The sequence below is a fragment of the Erinaceus europaeus genome, chromosome 16 (genome assembly GCF_950295315.1).
Source record: "Erinaceus europaeus chromosome 16, mEriEur2.1, whole genome shotgun sequence".
In the NCBI taxonomy this organism is placed as follows: Eukaryota; Metazoa; Chordata; class Mammalia; order Eulipotyphla; family Erinaceidae; genus Erinaceus; species Erinaceus europaeus.
Genome location: NC_080177.1, coordinates 27,890,487 through 27,908,461, shown reverse-complemented (window position 1 = coordinate 27,908,461; position 17,975 = coordinate 27,890,487). Strand labels below are relative to the sequence as shown.

The 17,975-nt window shown below is 42.1% G+C and overlaps 1 protein-coding gene across 2 annotated transcripts in view; it reads left to right on the top strand.

Annotated features, from left to right (window-relative positions):
* Positions 1-17,975, top strand: part of FNTB (farnesyltransferase, CAAX box, beta) — an 89,083-nt gene that overhangs the window by 59,795 nt on the left and 11,313 nt on the right. For both annotated transcript variants that reach the window (XM_007531722.3, XM_060174823.1), the window contains 2 exons: positions 8,920-9,049; positions 13,763-13,895. In XM_007531722.3, the coding sequence (XP_007531784.1) occupies positions 8,920-9,049; positions 13,763-13,895 (263 nt within the window). The remainder of the gene's footprint in view (positions 1-8,919; positions 9,050-13,762; positions 13,896-17,975) is intronic.

Below are 17,975 nucleotides of genomic sequence, written 5' to 3'. Positions count from 1 at the left end.
CCTGTCTCTCTCTTTCCCTAGTGCGGAAGGGCTCTGGGGAGGCAGAGCTCCAAGGCACATTGGTGAGGTTGTCTGTTCAGGGAAGTCTGGTCGCATCCTATTAGCATCTGGAACCTGGTGCCTGAAAAGAGAGTTAATATACAAAGCCAAACAAACTGTTGGACAATTATGGACCTAAAGGCTGGAATAATGCAGGTGAAGCGTTGGGGGGGGTCCTCCCATATTTTAGTTATATTTCAAAGGGTCTATAGCTATACTAGTGGTTTTTTTTTTTGTTGTTGTTGTTTTGTTTGTTTGTTTTTTGCCTGAGCCTGAAATCTGATATGCAGGTGAATCCTAATTATTGTCTGGGGAGATGATGTCATAGCTGGGAAAAGGACCAGAAAACTGGATCAGGGAAGAGTGTAGCTCCCTGATATGGGAAAGGGGTATAAATATTGTTGACCCCATCAATGTGATGTGATCTGGGGCCCATATTCAGCTTAGGAGCCTGTGTGACCACTATATCCCTCTAGATCTGAGCTCACATTCTGTGGTCATGAGTAGGAACATTCCATGCTGCCCCAGTATCGACCCATCTTCCTCAGGTGTATCATAACAGTATGTTGTCCACCTGAACTGGAATTGGTGTATCGTACCAAAGTAAAAGACTCTGGGGTGGGTGGGTGGGGAGAACACAGGTCCAAGAAGGATTCAGAGGACCTAGTGGGGGTTGTATTGTTATATGGGAAACTGGGGAATGTTATGCATGTACAAACTATTGTACTTACTGTTGAATGTAAAACATTAATTCCCCAATTTAAAAAAAAGAGAAAAAAATACAAAAAAATTGAAAAAAAAAAAAAAGAGTATGTTGTCCATCCTCCCTTCAAAGGATGGAACATTCTCTACCATTGTTGATCCAGGTTGAGGGCAAGGAAGGACCCAGTTTTGAGCCCCCAGTCCCCATCTGCTGGGGGAAAGTTTTGCAAGTGGTGAATCAGTCTTGCAGGTATCTCTATCTCTCCCCCTCTCTATCTCCTCATCCTCTCAATTTCTGACTGTCTCTACTCAATAAATAAATAAAGATAATAATTTAACATTTTAAATATATATATATATATATATATATATATATATATATATTTTTTTTTTTTTTTCTTCTTCAAGCAGAGGAGATAGCATAGTGGCTATACAAAAAGACTTTCTTACCTGAGGTTCCAAGGTCCCAGGTTCAATCCGAAAATCCACAATAAGCCTCAGAGCTAAGCAGTCCTCTGGTCTCTATATATTTTCCTCTCTTTATCTCTCCTTAAACTAAAACAAAATATATTTTAAAAAAGTGAAATTAAAAATAAAAGTATGTGTTCCTCCAATTCACTGAGGTAAACATATACTATTACCTGCTTTAAAATCCTCATGTGGTAATTTCAGTATCTGTGTGTCTTAGAATTGTCCTTTTGCATGTTTCAAGTAAATTTTGGATTCTACCCTGGATATTGTGATGGTTCATTGTAGAGACTGAATGTTGTTAAATTGCTCTGGAACATTTGAATGTGTTTAAGTAAGTTATCGTGGTTAAACCCAAATCCCCAGTTTGCATACCTGCAGTGGGCAGTGCTCAGCTTTTAGTCTATTCAGTTCTTGTATGAGTCAGGCAACAGGCAAATATAAGAGTAAGGGATTTGGGGGGTTTCTTTCTCTGTGTTTCTGGGATTCCTCTTCACTTTTTGTGAACCTGTTTCATACTGCCATAAAGAAGTCTCTCAGAGTTTCAGCTGTTCTCTCCTGACCCCTGACCTGCTGCTGTCAGTCACCACTGGGGGGTAGGGGAGTGGAGGCTGCAGCATCCTCAGGGGAACCAGGAAGGAAGTAAACAGGAGAGGGGAAGAGCTGAGGGACCGCCTTTATTTGTTCCAAATTTCAAATCCTCACCCAAACAGGCCTGTCTTATTTCACAGAATTGTTTTTGTGTATTTTGTCCAGAGTGTTTAGCTGTTATTTGCAGGAGGATATAGTTGTTAGGCATTTACTAGGTGTGGAGCTCTGACTTCCTGGGTTTGAATTCCAGTTTTGTTTTTCATTAGCTTTGAATATTGTTTATCTTCTCTGTATCTGTTACCTTATATTTCAAATGGTGGAATATTTAAATTTGTTACTAAGCTGAAATACAAAGAAAGTGTCTCAGCCTTGTAGGTAACCATTGAATTACCTCTCAGTCCCTTTTTCCACCTTTTCTTGTGTCTTTGTTTGTTTTTTTCTTTTTTTTTCTCTTTTATTTTTTAATTCTTTTAATAAATGTGAGGCCCAGAAAGTGGCATATGGGATGGGGTATTAAAACTTCCAACATCAGGTCCTGAGTTAAATACCCAGCATCACATGTACCAGAGTCATGCTCCAGTTTTATGGCTCTTCCTCTCTCTTTCCCTAACAAATAAATATTTAAAAATAAAAAAGTGTCGGGAGTCGGGCTATAGAGCAGCAGGTTAAGCGCAGGTGGCGCAAAGCACAGGGACCAGTGTAAGGATCCCGGTTCGAGCCCCCGGTTCCCTACCTGTAGGGAAGTCGCTTCACAGGTGGTGAAGCAGGTCTGAAGGTGTCTGTCTTTCTCTCTCCCTCTCTGTCTTCCCCTCCTCTCTATATTTTTCTCTGTCCTATTCAACAACGAACGACATCAACAATAACAATAATAACCACAACAAGGGCAACAAAAGGGCGAAAAATGGCCTCCAAAGGCGGTGGATTCATGGTGCAGGCACTGAGCCCCAGCAATAACCCTGGAGGCAAAAAATAAAATAAAATTTAAAAGAGTCAAAGATTTATTTATTTTAGTAGAGAGAGAACTGGAGTGCCACTCAGTGTTCAAGTTCAAACCCAGGACCTCATGCATACAAGTCCCATTCTCTATTGCTGAGCTATCTTATTGACCCCTGTTTTTCATGTCTTACTCTTTCTTGTATCTTTTTACAGACATTCCCCTACCCTTTAATCTTTCTGTTGAGTTTTTATTTCTGTAGTCCTCTGAAAATATTCAGAGCTCACTAGGGAAAGATAGAAACAGGTGCAAGGGTATGGATCTGCCTGCCAATGCTCAAGTCCAGTGGAGAAGCAATTACAAACAAAACCGATGGATAACTGTTTGCCAGGGTAGAGTCAACCATTCACTGGGGAATGGGGAATTCTCAGATATCAATATCTAGAGGTTTTTCTCCAGCTTTGTGAGATATAGGAGGGAATGGGGTTGGAATTATTTGTAGCCCCTCACTTACTCCTCTGTGCAGCAGGGAGCCTTCTTCTTGCCCTCACTATGCTGGGTATCCAGGAATTCAGATCCTTGTTAACGCCCCCCCCCCCAAAAAAAAAAAAAAAAAACCTTCCCATTTCCTGCCAGGTTTGAGTCCTTCTGATGGGTACCTAGTGTCTAATTGATTCTTATGTTAACATGCACCAAATCAACTTGATATAAACACATCTCACTTTTAAAGATTTGTTCTATTATTTAAATCACATAAGAGAGTTTTATGTAAGAGAGATAATTTCATGAGAGGGAGAGGGAGAGAGATCTCTCTAGCACATGCTGCATTGGGAATTGAACCAGGAGCTTCAAGCATGCAAATCTCAGGCTCTACCAACTCAGCTATTCCCTGGCAACTTTTTTTTTTTAAATTACAGTAATCAGTTTTGTTTGTTTAATTTATTTTCCCTCTTGTCCTTGTTTTTTTATTGTTGTTGTAGTTATTATTGATGCTGTCATTGTTGGATAGGACAGAGAGAAATGGAGAGAGGAGGGGAAGACAGAGAGGGGGAGAGAAAGATAGACACCTGCAGACCTGCTTTCACCACCAGTGAAGCGACTCCCCTGCAGGTGGGGAGCCAGGGGCTCAAACTGGGATCCTTATGCTGGTCCTTGCGCTTGGCGCTACATGCGCTTAACCCGCTGCGCTATCGCCCAACTCCCAGTAATCAGTTTTAATTAATGCTTTCAAATGACTTTTTGTAAAATGAAAGGAGAAAAAACTAGGTCAGTTGAAATGATATCTGCCTTCCTTCCTTTCCTTCCTTCCTTCTAGCCAAACACTTCTTGGCAAATTCAGCTTCATTTGTGGAGTTGCAGTCCTAAGATTGAATGACATTGGATAAATGCTGCCTCCTCTAAGGTCAAGGTCTCCACTTAGAGATGGAGAGTTCTGGGAAAAAATTTTTTTTCTTTAAATATTTATTTATTTTCCTTTTTGTTGCCTTTGTTGTTTTATTGTTGTAGTTATTATTGTTACTCTTGATGTCATCATTGTTGGATAGGACAGAAAGAAATGGAGAGAGATGGGGAAGAAGAATGGAAGAGGAGGGGAGAGAAAGATAGACACCTGCAGATCTGCTTCACCATTTGTGAAGTGACGCCTCTGCAGGTGGGGAGCCGGGGGCTCAAACCCGGATTCTTAAGCCTGTCTTTACATTTTGTGCCACGTGTGCTTAACCCGCTGCGTTACCGCCCGACTCCCCCCCCCCCCCAATTTTTTTTTTAAAGATTTATTTGAGAGAGAAGAAAAGAGGAACCAGAGTGCTGCTCAGCTCTGACCTATGGCAGTGCTGGGAATTGAACCTGGACCATCAGGAATACAAATCCTGTGCTCTAACGTGCTGAGCTTTCTCCATTACTGAACACATTCCCCCTCCTGCACTGGCTTAGGTTTCTGTATTCTGTTACCTCAGTTACTTCTTTTCTCACTCATTTTCTAACCTTAACTATTTTATCTTGCCATCTCCTGTTCTCTTTACTCTTGTGGGTTTACCCCTCTTTAAAATGTCTTTCCTCTTATTTTACCAGGCTCTTTTGTTTAACTTATTATATTTAGATAGAAAATGCTCCCAAAGAATTTTAACTTATTAATGTACTGGGTAGAGACAGAGAAATCGAGAGGGGAGGAGGAGATAGATAGGGAGACACAGAGAGAAACTTATAGCCCTGCTTCACTACTTGGAAGCTCCCCCCCGGAGGTGGGGACCAGGGGCTTGAGCCTGGGTCCTTGTGCACCACCTAGCCACTACTCCTGAAGGGTTTTACTAAGTAATGAAAATTAACAAAATATAGAACAGTGAGAATCATATGCTTCCATGCATGTAAAAATAAGAGGCAAGGGCTGGGGAGCTAGCATGATGGTTATACAAAAAGTCTTTCACAACCGAAGCTTCTAGATCCTAGGTTCAATCCCCAGCACAGCTATAAACCAGAGCTAAGCAGTTCTGGCCAGGATGGGAAGAAAAACACACCTGCAGGCAATGTGACTGTACAGATTTGGAGATGGTTTGGAGTAAAGTTCTCCACTGCTGTATGAAAATATCTGAAAAGAATATTTCACAAGATAAAATATGCTTTTGTTAACAGGCAAAAATAAGGAAATCTGAGCCTCCTGTAGTCCACCACTAAGAGACAGTCATTTGTTTTTTGGTGTATGTCTTCCTAGAGTTGTGGAAATGAAATCATATAATACATTATTATTTTGTAACTTTTTTCATGTGATATATTTGGACCATCTTTAAGGAACATTATTTCAAATGATTCTGTAGTACTATGTTATACCATAGTTATGTAACCAGTGTCCACTGCTGAGCTTCTGGATTGCTTCTGGAATTTGCTTTTATACATGAGACTACAGTAAAAAGAAAAAAGAAAGAAAGAAAGAGAAAGAAATTTAAAAAAATTGAGGGGGACTAAGGAGATAGTATATTGGGATTATACAAGATTCTCATGCCTGAGACTCCTCGGTCCCAGGTTTAATCCCGAGCACCACCGTAAACCAGAGCCAAGCAGTGCTCTGGCTTCTCTCTCTCTCTCTCATTGCGTGTGTATCTCATTAAAATATTTAAAAAATTTATTTTCTCTTTGTTTAATGGGGAGTGAGAGAAGGAACTGGGTAGTGGCATTTCTGGTTGAATGCACATGTTAGAGAGAGAGAAAGAGACTTGCAGTTCTGCTCCACTGCTCATGAATCTTCCTCCCTGCAGGTGGGGGCCAGGGTTTGAACCTGAGTTCTCGTGCATGGTAGAATGTATGCTCTCCTAGGTGCACCACCACCCAGCTCCTACAGTAAACATTCTTAGAATTTGACTTGCATGTAATATTCATTTTGTAGGAATAACTCTTAGACATGACTCTATACTGCTGGTTCAAATATTATACATATTTAGGGATCAGAAGATAGCTTACCTGACAGTATATGTGTACTGCCATGTGGGTAACCTATGCTTGAGCCCCAGCATGACATAGGAGTGCCATGGCACTGGTGGAAACTCCAGTGCTGATATATGTGTATATATGAAATAAAAAGAATGAAGAAGTTGGCCCCACAGAGAGAGCACTCACTGGGTAGGGTGCATACAGCCCTGACATTACATAGGAAGCTTTAATGTTGTGGTGTTTCTCCATCTTTCTGAATGGAAAAGCAACCTAGAGTGGTGAAATCATGTATGTACAGGCCCTGGTACCACACACCAAAAAAAAGAGAGATTATACTTTTTTTTTTTCATCCAGGGTTATTGCTGGGGCTTAGTGCCTGCAGTATAACTCCACTGCTCCTGATGGACATCTTTTTCCATTTTTATTGTTGTATAGGACAGAGAGAAATTGAAAGAGGAGAAAAAGAACGGGGGGGGGGGAGAGAAAGACACCTGCAGACCTGCTTCACCACTTGTAAAATGACCCTCCTGCAGGTGGGGAGTTGGGGGTTCGAACCGGGATCTATGCGCTGGTCCTTATGCTTCGTACTATGTGCACTTAACCCAGTATGCTACTTCCCAGCTCCCCATACACATTTTAATAACTGAAAAATGTTCTCAATGGCTATCCCAATCCTAAATTATAGTAATTGTACTACTAATAAATACTTTAATATATTGTAAATTAAAATTTTTAAAAATAGGGCTTGTTTTAAATAGTTACAAAAGTGTAATATATATACATTCATTGTGGATACTTCAGATACTTTTTGAAAAAAGAAAAGATGAAAAATATCAGCAGTCGATTTATACTCAAAAATAAGATTTAGCAATTATTTTTAATTATATTTATTTAACTTATTTAGTTTGGTTGTCACTTTGAGAAAACTTTTTTTTTTTCAGATAGAGAAGTAGATAACATTTTGTGAGAACTATGGTGGTTATCATTAGGACAGTGGAAGCACAGAACTTGGATGGTGGATGTGGTGTGGAACTATACCCTGTAATCTTAGAATCTTGTAAGCCAGTGTGAAATCATTTATTAAAAACAAAACAATGGGGAGTCGGTGGTAGCGCAGCGAGTTAAGCGCAGGTGGCACAAAGCAGAAGGACTGGAGTAAGGATCCCAGTTTGAGCTCCTGGCTCCCCACCTGCAGGGGAGTCGCTTCACAAGAGGTGAAGTAGGTCTGTAGGTGTCTGTCTTTCTCTTCCCTGCTGTCTTCCCCTCCTCTCTCCATTTCTCTGTGTCTTATCCAATGACGACATCATCAACAACAACAATAATAACTACAACAATAAAACAACAAGGGCAACAAAAGAGAATAGGGGATAAATAAATAAATAAATAAATATTTTTTAAAGGGTTGCGTGGTGGCACACCTGGTTGAGCGCACATGTTATAGTGCTCAAGGACCTGTGTTCAAGGCCCCGGTCCCCACCTGCAGGGGAAAGCTTTGCAGGTAGTGAAACAGGACTGCAGATGTCTCTCTGTCTCTCTCCCTCTCTGTCACCCCCTTCCTCTAGATTTCTGGCTGTCTCTATCCAATAAATAAATAAAGATAATAAAAATTAAAAAAAAACACAGAAGGAAAGATACACATGACTGAAGCTTCCTCCAGTGTGCTAGGGGCTGGGCTCAAACCTGGCTCAAGCACATGGCAAGGCAAACATACATCCATGTGAACTGTTGACACATCTCCCCCGCCTCTCCTCTTCTCCTCACCCCCTTGTTTTGGTTTGGTTTTTGCTACTAGAGTTATTACTGGGGCTTGGTGCCTACAAAACAGAACTTCACTATTCACAGTGACCTTTTTTTTCCCCCTCTTCACTTGTAGAGGATGAGAAACAGATACAGAGAGGGAGAGACTGAAAGAAGGTGGTACCTACAGCAGTGCTCCACCAGTCATTAAGTTTCCCTCTCTGTGGGTGGGAACCGGGGACTTGAGGTAACCTGGTCCTTACTCATGGTAAACCAGCCCTTTCAGTTTTGATTTAACCCGATGATTACCATACAGTAATTTTTTTTCTTTTTTGATCATCACTAGGACTCATTGCTTCAGGCCAGTTTTTTCAGATAGAGACAGAAACAGAGGTAGAAAGAGATAGTCATTACAGCACTGAGGCTTCTCCCCAGTGCTTTGGAGGCCAGAGAGCTCATTAAATAGGATTCTTGCTTTGGTATGTACATGAACCAGATAGGAGTCTCTGGACACCGTGCTGGGTCTCACACATGGGAAAGCAGACACACTCCTAGGTGAGCTATCTGACCAGCCCTGTGTGTGTAATTTTATAGCTTTTTTTTTTCCTAAAAAGTAAACATTTAATTTACAGTATATCTGTTACATAAATAAACTTTCTAGGGATTTTAATTTTGTGTTTATGTTTTGGGAGAAGGCAGCATTATTATTATTATTATTATTATTTTATTATTACCAGAGCACTGCTCAACTCTGGCATATGGTGGCGTGGGGGGATTGAACCTGGGACTGTGGAACCTCAAGTGTGAGAGTCTTTTTGCATAACCATTATGCTATCTACCCCTGCCCCAGGAAAAGGCTTCTCCAAAAATTCATTAGCCATCATCATCCTGTTCATAGCTGTGATGGTTTATGCTTTAGTAAACTTATTCTTTGCCACCCCAGCTGGTCTTGCCCTGCCCAGCCACTCAACTGTTCACCCAGTGGTTGGCAGTAACCACTCGGTTTCCTTTACTCAATCTCCTCCTAGGTGTCAGAATTGGGAAGGTGGAATTGGAGGAGTGCCAGGGATGGAAGCCCACGGTGGCTACACTTTCTGTGGCCTGGCTGCGCTGGTCATCCTCAAGAAGGAATGCTCCTTGAACTTGAAGAGCTTATTAGTAAGTGCTGATCGGACCTCCTCTCAGGCCCCAGGTGATGTGACTGCTCAGACACACAGGCATCAGGGAAGGCTTCTGTGGAAAATGATTAACAAGGTTCCTGGCTTAGTTCAAAAATGCAAGTCCTAGGACAAAAGTTTAAATATAGTTGTGAAGGAAGTGACTATCTGCTCTTAGTCTGTTTTTTTGCCACCAGGTTTATTATTGGGGCTTGGTGCCTACAGGATGAACCCACTGCCCCCGGCAGCCATTGCTCCCACCATTCATTCTTCCTTCCTTCCTTCCTTCCTTCCTTCCTTCCTTCCTTCCTTCCTTTCTTTCTTTCTTTCTTTCTTCCTTTCTCTTTCTTTTTTTTTAAAATTTTTTATTTATAAAAAGGAAACAGTAGTGGTCCGGGAGGTGGCACAGTGGATAAAGCATTGGACTCGCAAGCATTGAGGTTCTGAGTTCAATCCCCGGCAGCACATGTACCAGAGTGACGTCTGGTTCTTTCTCTCCTCCTATCTTTCTCAAAAAATAAAATATTAAAAAAAGGAAACACTGACAAAACTATAGGATAAGAGGGATACAACTTCTCAGAATTCCTACCACCAGACCTCCATATCCCATCCCCCCCTGATAGCTTTCCTGTTCTTTAACTCTCTGGGAGTATGGACCCAAGATCATTGTGGGGTGCAGAAGGTGGAAGGTCTGGCTTCTCTAATTGCTTCCCCGCTGAACATGGGTGTTGATAGGTCAATCCATACTCCCAGCCTTCCTTTCTCTTTCTTTTCCTTTTTTTCTTCCTTTTTTTTGCCTCCTAGGTGACCCACTAGCAGTGGGTCTACAGATCCACTCCTCCCCCTGGAGTTTGTTTGTTTTTTTTTTTTCAGTAGGACAGAGAAATTGAGAGAGGACAGGGAGATGGCGGGAGAGAAAAAGATAGACATCTACAGACCTGCTTCACCACTCATGAAGCAGACCTCCTGCAGGTGCAGAGCAGGGGCTCAAACCTGGGTCCTTGCGCTTGGAAATATGTGTGCTTAACCAGGTGTGCCACCACCTGGCCCCCTTCCTTTCTTTCTTCCTAAATAAAGACAAAGAAACAGAGGGAGAGGACATAGAGAAGGAGTGAGAAGGAGACACCCTGCCCCCCCCCACACACACACATGCGCATACTACCGCAGGTGTGGCCCAAAACTTGAACGTGGGTCTTTGCTCATGATAACATGCACTCTACCAGGTGTGCTACCACCTGGCCCCTATTCTTGGTCTGACTCCTTTCTTCCTGCTCCAGACTTTCTACATGCCATGTTAGGAGAACTCTAGGGTCCTCTTGAGTCCCTCAGATAGCCTGTATAAGTTGGAGAACCTTCCTCAGACTTCCAAGAAAAGTGTAGCTTTTTAGAATTATCTGAGATTGCGTCTTAGAAGAATCTCATAATAGAAGTCACGAGAAGAGTTTTGAGGCATTTTTAAGTGGAGCTCATTCTTTTTTTTTTCCTTTTTAAATTCTATTTATTTATATTATGAGAGGGAGTGTGCAGTACTGAGGATTGAAGCTGGGGCCTCAGGCCTGTGCTCTACTTGCTGAGCTACCTCCCTAGCTGCTGAACTGAAACTTTTATCAGCTAACACATTCTGTGAATATTTAGTACCTTCATTGAAGTGACCTGGCAGAGCTAGATTATTGCATTGAGAACGTGACCCAAGAATTTAATATGGGGAGTCAGGCGGTAGCGCAGCGGGTTAATTGCTGGTAGCAAGGACCAGCATAAGGATCCCAGTTTGAGCCCCTAGCTCCCCACTTGCAGGGGAGTCACTTCAGATTTGCAGGTGTCAATCTTTCTTCCCCTTCTCTATCTTACTCTCTTCTCTCCATTTCTCTCTGTCCTATCCAACAATGATGACAACAATAACTACTACAACAATAAAAAAAAAACAAGGGCAACAAAAGGGAGTAAATAAATATTTTTTAAAAAGTTTATATATGGACTCTAAATTCCTAATCAATATTCAGAATGAACTGAGTGAGAAATAACTTCAGGGAGTCATAATAAATAGACTGTGATTGGAAGCCTACTACTGTATGTATAACCACCAAGGAGAAAGTGTCTTGTAGGAAAAATCTTAAGATTTTTTTTTTTCCCCCACCAAATCCCTAGTCAGCTCTGGTTTATGGTAGTACTGGGGATTAAAGCTGGAAGCTCAGAGCCTCAGGCATGAAAGTCATTTGTTTAACCATTAAGCTGTCTCCCTGGCCCTAAATATTTATTAATGAGGATGGGGGGGGGGGAAGAACATCACTCTGGCATCTGTGCTGCTGGGAATCAAACTAAGGACCTCAAGCCTGAAGATCCAACAATATCCACTGCACCATCTCCCAGCCTTTGAGCCTTAGTTCTTTGACCATGAGCCCAAAGCAAACCTGCTACAATTAATGTTCATCTCCTCGCCCCAAAATCAGATGTCACGTTCCCATAGTGGAACTTCTTGTTATGAACTTACAAGAGAGTGTTTCTATTATATTCCAGGGAAATATAACTAGCTGAATTTTGTCCACATACTTAGGAAGGCTTTTACAATACACTCTTCAAGTTTTTCTTTTTATTTTTTTCAAGTGTGTGTGTGTGTGTGTGGGGGGGCTTTTATCCTTTATTGTAGGATTTAAAAAAAAAATCATTATTAATGATAGCATCATTCTGGCACTTGTGATGCTGTGTCAGTGTTGGTGGAATTTCATGTTTGCAAGTCCAGTGATCTAGCCATTCATTGTACCACCTTCTGGAAGGGCCACATTTTTGAAAGTTCTTAAGGGATTAAAAGTTTATGCCTAAATGGCCAACTTTATACACTAGAGTTAAGAGTTTGTCAGGCATTTGAAAATCTGGTCACCAACAAGTCATGACATAAAAGCCCCATTCTCCCATATAGAAATAAGAATACAGAGCCTTTACAATAATGATAGTGTTTCATATTTGAACAGTGTCTCTATTGTTTTCTTTTTTTTTTTTTAGATTTTATTTTTTTCATTAGTGAGAAAGAAGAGAGAGAAAGAACCAGATAGCACTCTGGTACATACATGTTCTGCCAGGGATTAAACTCAGGACCTCATACATTGAACTCAGGACCCTAGTGCTTTACCCACTGCACCACCTACCGGACCACTCTATTATTTTCTAGTCATAATGGCTTTGGGAAAATTATCAGTTTTAGCTTCAGGTTTTTTTTTTTCCTCTATAAGGTAGACATACACTTTCTTTGCAGGTTAAAAACAAGAACATATATAAAACAGTCCGGCACATAGTAGATGTTCAAAAAGTGTCATATCCTTCTTACCCAAGGTATTCTCTCCCCTCCACATGCTTTAGACAAGGATCCATTGCTATAAGGTTTTTTTCTTTAATTTTTTATGTATTTTATTTTAATGAGAAAGAGTAATTAGAGAGAAAGATCCTGAGAAACAGAGATCAGAACACTGCTCAGTTCTGGTTTATGGTGCTGCTTGAGATTGGACCTGGAGCCTCAGGCCTGAAAGACTTTTGCATAGCCATTATGCTGTCTTTCTAGCCCTTTTCTAAAAATAAATTTTTATTTGTCTTTTATTTTATTTTTTTGCCTCCAGGGTTATTGCTGTGGCTCGGTACCTTCACTATGAATCCAGTGCTCCTGGAGGCCACTTTTCTTTTCTTTTTTCTTTTCTCCTCTCTTCTTTTTTTATTGGATAGGGCAGAAAGAAGTTGAGAGGGGAGAGGAAGATAGAGAGGGAGAGAGACAGAGAGACACCTGCAGACTGGCTTCACCACTTGTGAAGCGACCCCCCCCTGCAGGTGGAGAGCCAGGGTTCGAACCTGGATCCTTGCACAGGTCCTTGTGCTTTGTACTATATGCACTTATCCCGGTGTGCTATTGCCTGGCCCCTGAAATACCTTTTCTATACCCATTTGGTTGGATAAGGCAGCTCTCTAAGCCCATAAGTGATTACTGGAACTTCTTTGCTGGACTGGGGAGGGAAATAGAAAGGTCTTTATCTGTCTGGCCAGTTGGTTCTGCTCATTCCTATGAGTCAAACCCAGGACTATCTTGATCTTAGTAGCAGAGTGTGCATAGAAAAATTAGAGATAAGTGAAGAATGGTGGTTATCATCTGTGACCACTGAGTGACACTGAGAAGCCACTTTGCAGGTTCAAAGTAAAAGATTTTCTTTTATCAGTCAACCAGGTTCTCCTGGAAAGAGAGAGGCTAGACAGGATAGGACCCTACTAGGCACTTGCTGAAAAACCCTAGGTACATTTCCTTAGGCACCGAGTAAAAGTCAGAATAGTTTGAGATCCTTTAATGAGATGGAGCACAAAATTCTACTTAACTGCTTTCAGTAAACATCCCTGAGCAGGGAAAGTGACTGTTAGTGAGTCACAGGTGGTCTTGCCTTAAATTTCCCAGGTAACCTTGTTTATTAAGAGGTCAGCTTGACTTCTTTATTCTCTGGCACCAGAATTCATTTGGAACCCAGGAGAAGGTGGTTAGTTAGGTCTGTTAGGTTTTGAGCAGAGATCCATATTGGTTACCTTGGGAGGGTTGGTCTCAAAGCTCCACTCTAGGTCTATGGCGGGGAAGAGAGAGAGAGAGAAGCAACAAGAACTTGAATGCCAAGAAGCCTCGCTTGTCTTGTTGGTTTTGTGTCTGTGTTAAGCTTAAAACTAACTGCCTCTCCTGTATCTGTGTCATTCTCAGCAATGGGTGACAAGCCGGCAGATGCGGTTTGAAGGTGGATTTCAGGGCCGTTGCAACAAGCTAGTGGATGGTTGCTACTCCTTCTGGCAGGCGGGGCTCCTCCCACTGCTCCATCGTGCACTGCATGCTCAAGGTGAGCCCAGGAGCTGCTGGGAGCGGGCTGGAAGATTATTCTCACTGCAAGCCATAAAGCCAGGATGTTTCTTGACTGGGGTTGAAATGTCAGTCTGTCTGCCCAATGCCCAGTGGACACCCCTGCCTTAGAGCATACATGTGGAGTCTTGGATTTATTCCTATATATGGCTTCAGGGTCATAGCTGCTTCGTTCTGATCATGGCCAGGAGGAGCCAGGAGTCTGTCTCAGGCCCCACAGCCACTGCCACCAAAGCTGGGTGTGAAACCACAGTTTCCAACCCTGAGCTCCAAACTGGTCTTGTCAAAACTGAAAACCCTCATCACGTGTGGTTGCAGCAGTGAAAGGAAAGGCAGTTGCATAAGGGCAGAAAAACCGGAACTCATGGAGAAAAGGCCTGCCATGTTTGGCCATCTTGATAGTTATCACCATTAGAAAAGCTGTATTTTTTCATTTATGGAAGAATCCTAAGGTTTGTTCCCCTCAAGCCTCTGGGGTGGGGAGATCTGTATTCCTTTCTGTGGAGCTTCAAGAGAGAATACAGAACCGAAGGAGTTAGCAGAGCAAAAGTTCTGGGAGCCTTCCTTTGTTAACTTTTGCAACCTCAGGCCACCTGCTAACCCCTGAATCATCCTCACTTGTTTTGTGTGAGAACAGGGTGTTTCCAGGAAATCAGTAGGACACCTAAGTCACAACTGCCCTGCTGTGTGTGTGTGTGTGTGGGTGGGGGGATGGGGGGTGGTTCTTGCCTTAAGAGGCCTTGACCCTAGTGAAGCTGTTCTTTGGATTTCATAGTCCTTCCTTTCTTTCTTCCTTTGTCTTTCTCTTTCCTCCTTTTTTCCTTCTTTGCCAGGAACTTCTGCCAGGTTGGACCTGAGAAGGCCATGCTAACAATTTTCTTAACTATCTGATAATTCAATTAGACAATAAACCTTATGAAATGTCATGACTGTTAATTTTGCTGTTCTTAAAAAATTAACTTAGGAAGTCAGGTGGTATATTAGAGCCCCCGGCTCCCCACCTGCAGGGAAGTCGTTTCACAGGCAGTGAAGCAGGTCTGCAGGTGTCTTTCTCTCCCCCTCTCTGTCTTCCCCTCCTCTCTCCATTTCTCTCTGTCCTATCCAACAACGACAACATCAGTAACAACAATAATAAAAAACAACAAGGTCAGCAAAAGGGGAAAAAAAAGTGGACTTGAGGAGGCCAGGTAGTGCCACATCTGGCGCAGCTGGTTGAATGCACATATTACAATGTGCAAAGGAAGATGACAGAGGACTTAGTGGGGTTGTATTGTTGTGTGGAAAAGTGAGAAATGTCTTGCATGTACAAACTATTATATTCACTGTCAACTGTAAAACATTAATTCCCCAGTAAAAGAAAAAAAAATTCAACTGATTAAAAAAAGAAAGAAAAAAAGAAAACAATGTGCAAAGGACCCAGGTTCTAGCCCCATCCCCCCATCCTGCAGGGGGAAAGCTTTGCAAATGGTGAAGCAGTGTTGTAGGTGTCTCCCTGTCTCTCTTCTGTCTCTCTCTTCCCTCTTGGTTTCTGACTGTCTTTATCCAGTAAATAAATAAAGATAATAAAAATTAAAAATAGGGAGACGGGCGGTAGGTAGCACAGCGGGTTAAGCACACATGGCGCAAAGCGTAAGGATTCCAGTTCAAGCCCCTGACTCTCCACCTGCAGGGGAGTCACTTCACAGACGGTGAAGCAGGTCTGTAGACGTCTATCTTTCTCTCACCCTCTCTGTCTTACCCTCCTCTCTCCAATTCTCTCTGTCCTATCCAACAATGACAACATCAATAACTACAACAACAATAAAAAACAATAAGGGCAACAAAAGGGAAAATAAATAAATATTAAAAAAAAGAAAAAAATTAAAAATAAAACAAAAACAAAAAGTGGACTTGAACCAGGCAGGGGTCTGAGAAGAAGAAAAGCATATTAAATGTGGGTAAAATGCTGGCAGTTCTAGTTAAAAGTAGATACAATGTAGATCAATATTTATAATGCATGTGGGACGAGAGGATAGCTCACTCAGTAGGGTGTCTGCACTGCTTTACATGTGACCCAAGTTTATGCCCTGGCACAACATGCAAGGGGTGATGGCACTGGAAAAAGCTCCAGGTGGTGGAGAGTTGTGTATTCCAGTGCACAAGAACCCAGGTTCAAGCCCTGGTCCCACTTGTAGGGTGTAACTTCACTAGTGGTAAAATGGTGCTGCAGTTCTCTCTCTCTCTCTCCACCCCCCTCACCTCTTAATTTCACTCTATGTCTGAAATAAATAATAAACAGGGTGGGGGTTGATAGCATAATGGTTATGCAAGGAGACTGTTACGCCTGAGGCTCCAAAGTTCCCAGGTTCAATAAACCAGAGCTGAGCAATGCAAGTTAAGAGAGAGAGAAAGTGGTCCAGAGAGGTAAAATCACACATACATGAGGACCTTGCTCTACCATAAATAATAAGAAATAAATGTAATTACTATGTGTGTGTATTATGATTAAAGTTAGGTTTCAATTTGCATACAATTTCATTGTCTATGGAAAAGGAGCTCTATGCACAACGAATCCACCACTCTGCTCCTGGTAGCCATTTTTTCTTATTTATTTTGATAAGACAGAAAAATTAAGCAATAGGAGGGAAATAGACACTTGCAGCACTGCTTCACAACTCATGAAACTTCCTTCCTGCAGTTGGGGACCAGGGGCTTGAACCCTAGTCCGTATGTGTGGTAACGTGTGTGCTCTACAGGGTATGCCACTGCCAGGTCCCAGGGTTGCATTTTTTTTTTTTTTATAAAAAGGAAACATTGACTAAACCATAGGATAAGAGGGGTACAACTTCACGTGGTTCCCATCACCAGAACTCCGTATCCCATCCCCTCCCTTGATAGCTTTCTTATTCTTTATCCCTCTGGGAGTATGGACCCAGGGTCATTGTGGGGTGCAGAAGGTGGAAGGTCTGGCTTCTGTAATTGCTTCCCCACTGAACATGGGTGTTGAACAGGTCAATCCATACTCCCAGCCTGTCTCTCTTTTTCCCTAGTATGGAAGGGCTCTGTGTCTCCAAAACACATTGGTGGGGTTGTCTGTCCAGGGAGGTCTGGTCAGCATCATGCTAGCATCTGGAACCTGGTGGTTGAAAATAGAGTTAACATACAAAGCCAAACAAATTGTTGACCAATCATGGACCTAAAGGCTGGAATAGTGCAGATGAAGAGTTGGGGGCCCTTCCATTTTGTAGATAGCTAGTAGGCATATTTTAGTTATATTCCAAAGGGCCTGTGGCTATACAAGTGTTGGGTGTTTTGTTTGTTTGTTTGTTTATTTTTTGCCTGAGCCTGAAATATGATATTCAGGTGGATCCTAATTATTGTCCGGGGAGGTGATGTCATGGCTGGTGGAAGGACCAGAAAGCTGGATCAGGGAAGAGAGTAGCTCCCAAATATGGGAAAGGTTTATAAATACTGTTTACTGTAAACCCCATCGATTTGATGTGATCTTGGGCCCATATTCAGCTTAGGAGCCTCCGTGACCTCTGCATCCCTTTAGATCTGAGCTCACATTCCGTGATCATAAGTAGGAATGTTCCAAGCTGCCCCAGTATCAGGACCCATCTTCCTCAGGTATAGGATAGAGTATATTGTCCAGCCTCCATTCGGAAGATGGAACATTCTCTACTGTTGTTGATCCAAGTTGAGGGCAAGGTCCTATGGGGGCCCACAAAGGGGTCTATTGTGTTGTTCCTGATAGGAATGACCGGTAACAATGGAGAGAGGGATTTATTTGAGGTCTCATCCCATCATATTTGGTTTGTTTTAAGTGAAGACTTGACTCCAAAAATTAGTATCAATAGAAAGTACATGGCAATTATCAAGGGTGCTTTAACTTTTCTTTTTTAGTATTTATTTATTTACAGAGAAATTGATAGAGAAGGAAGAAAGGGAGAAAGAGAGACACCTGCAGCACTGCTTTGCTGCTCATGAAGCTTTCCCTTTGTAGGTGATGCTGGGGACTTGAACCGGGGTCCTTTCGTGTTCTATAACATGTGCACTCCACTGAGTGCACCACTACCTC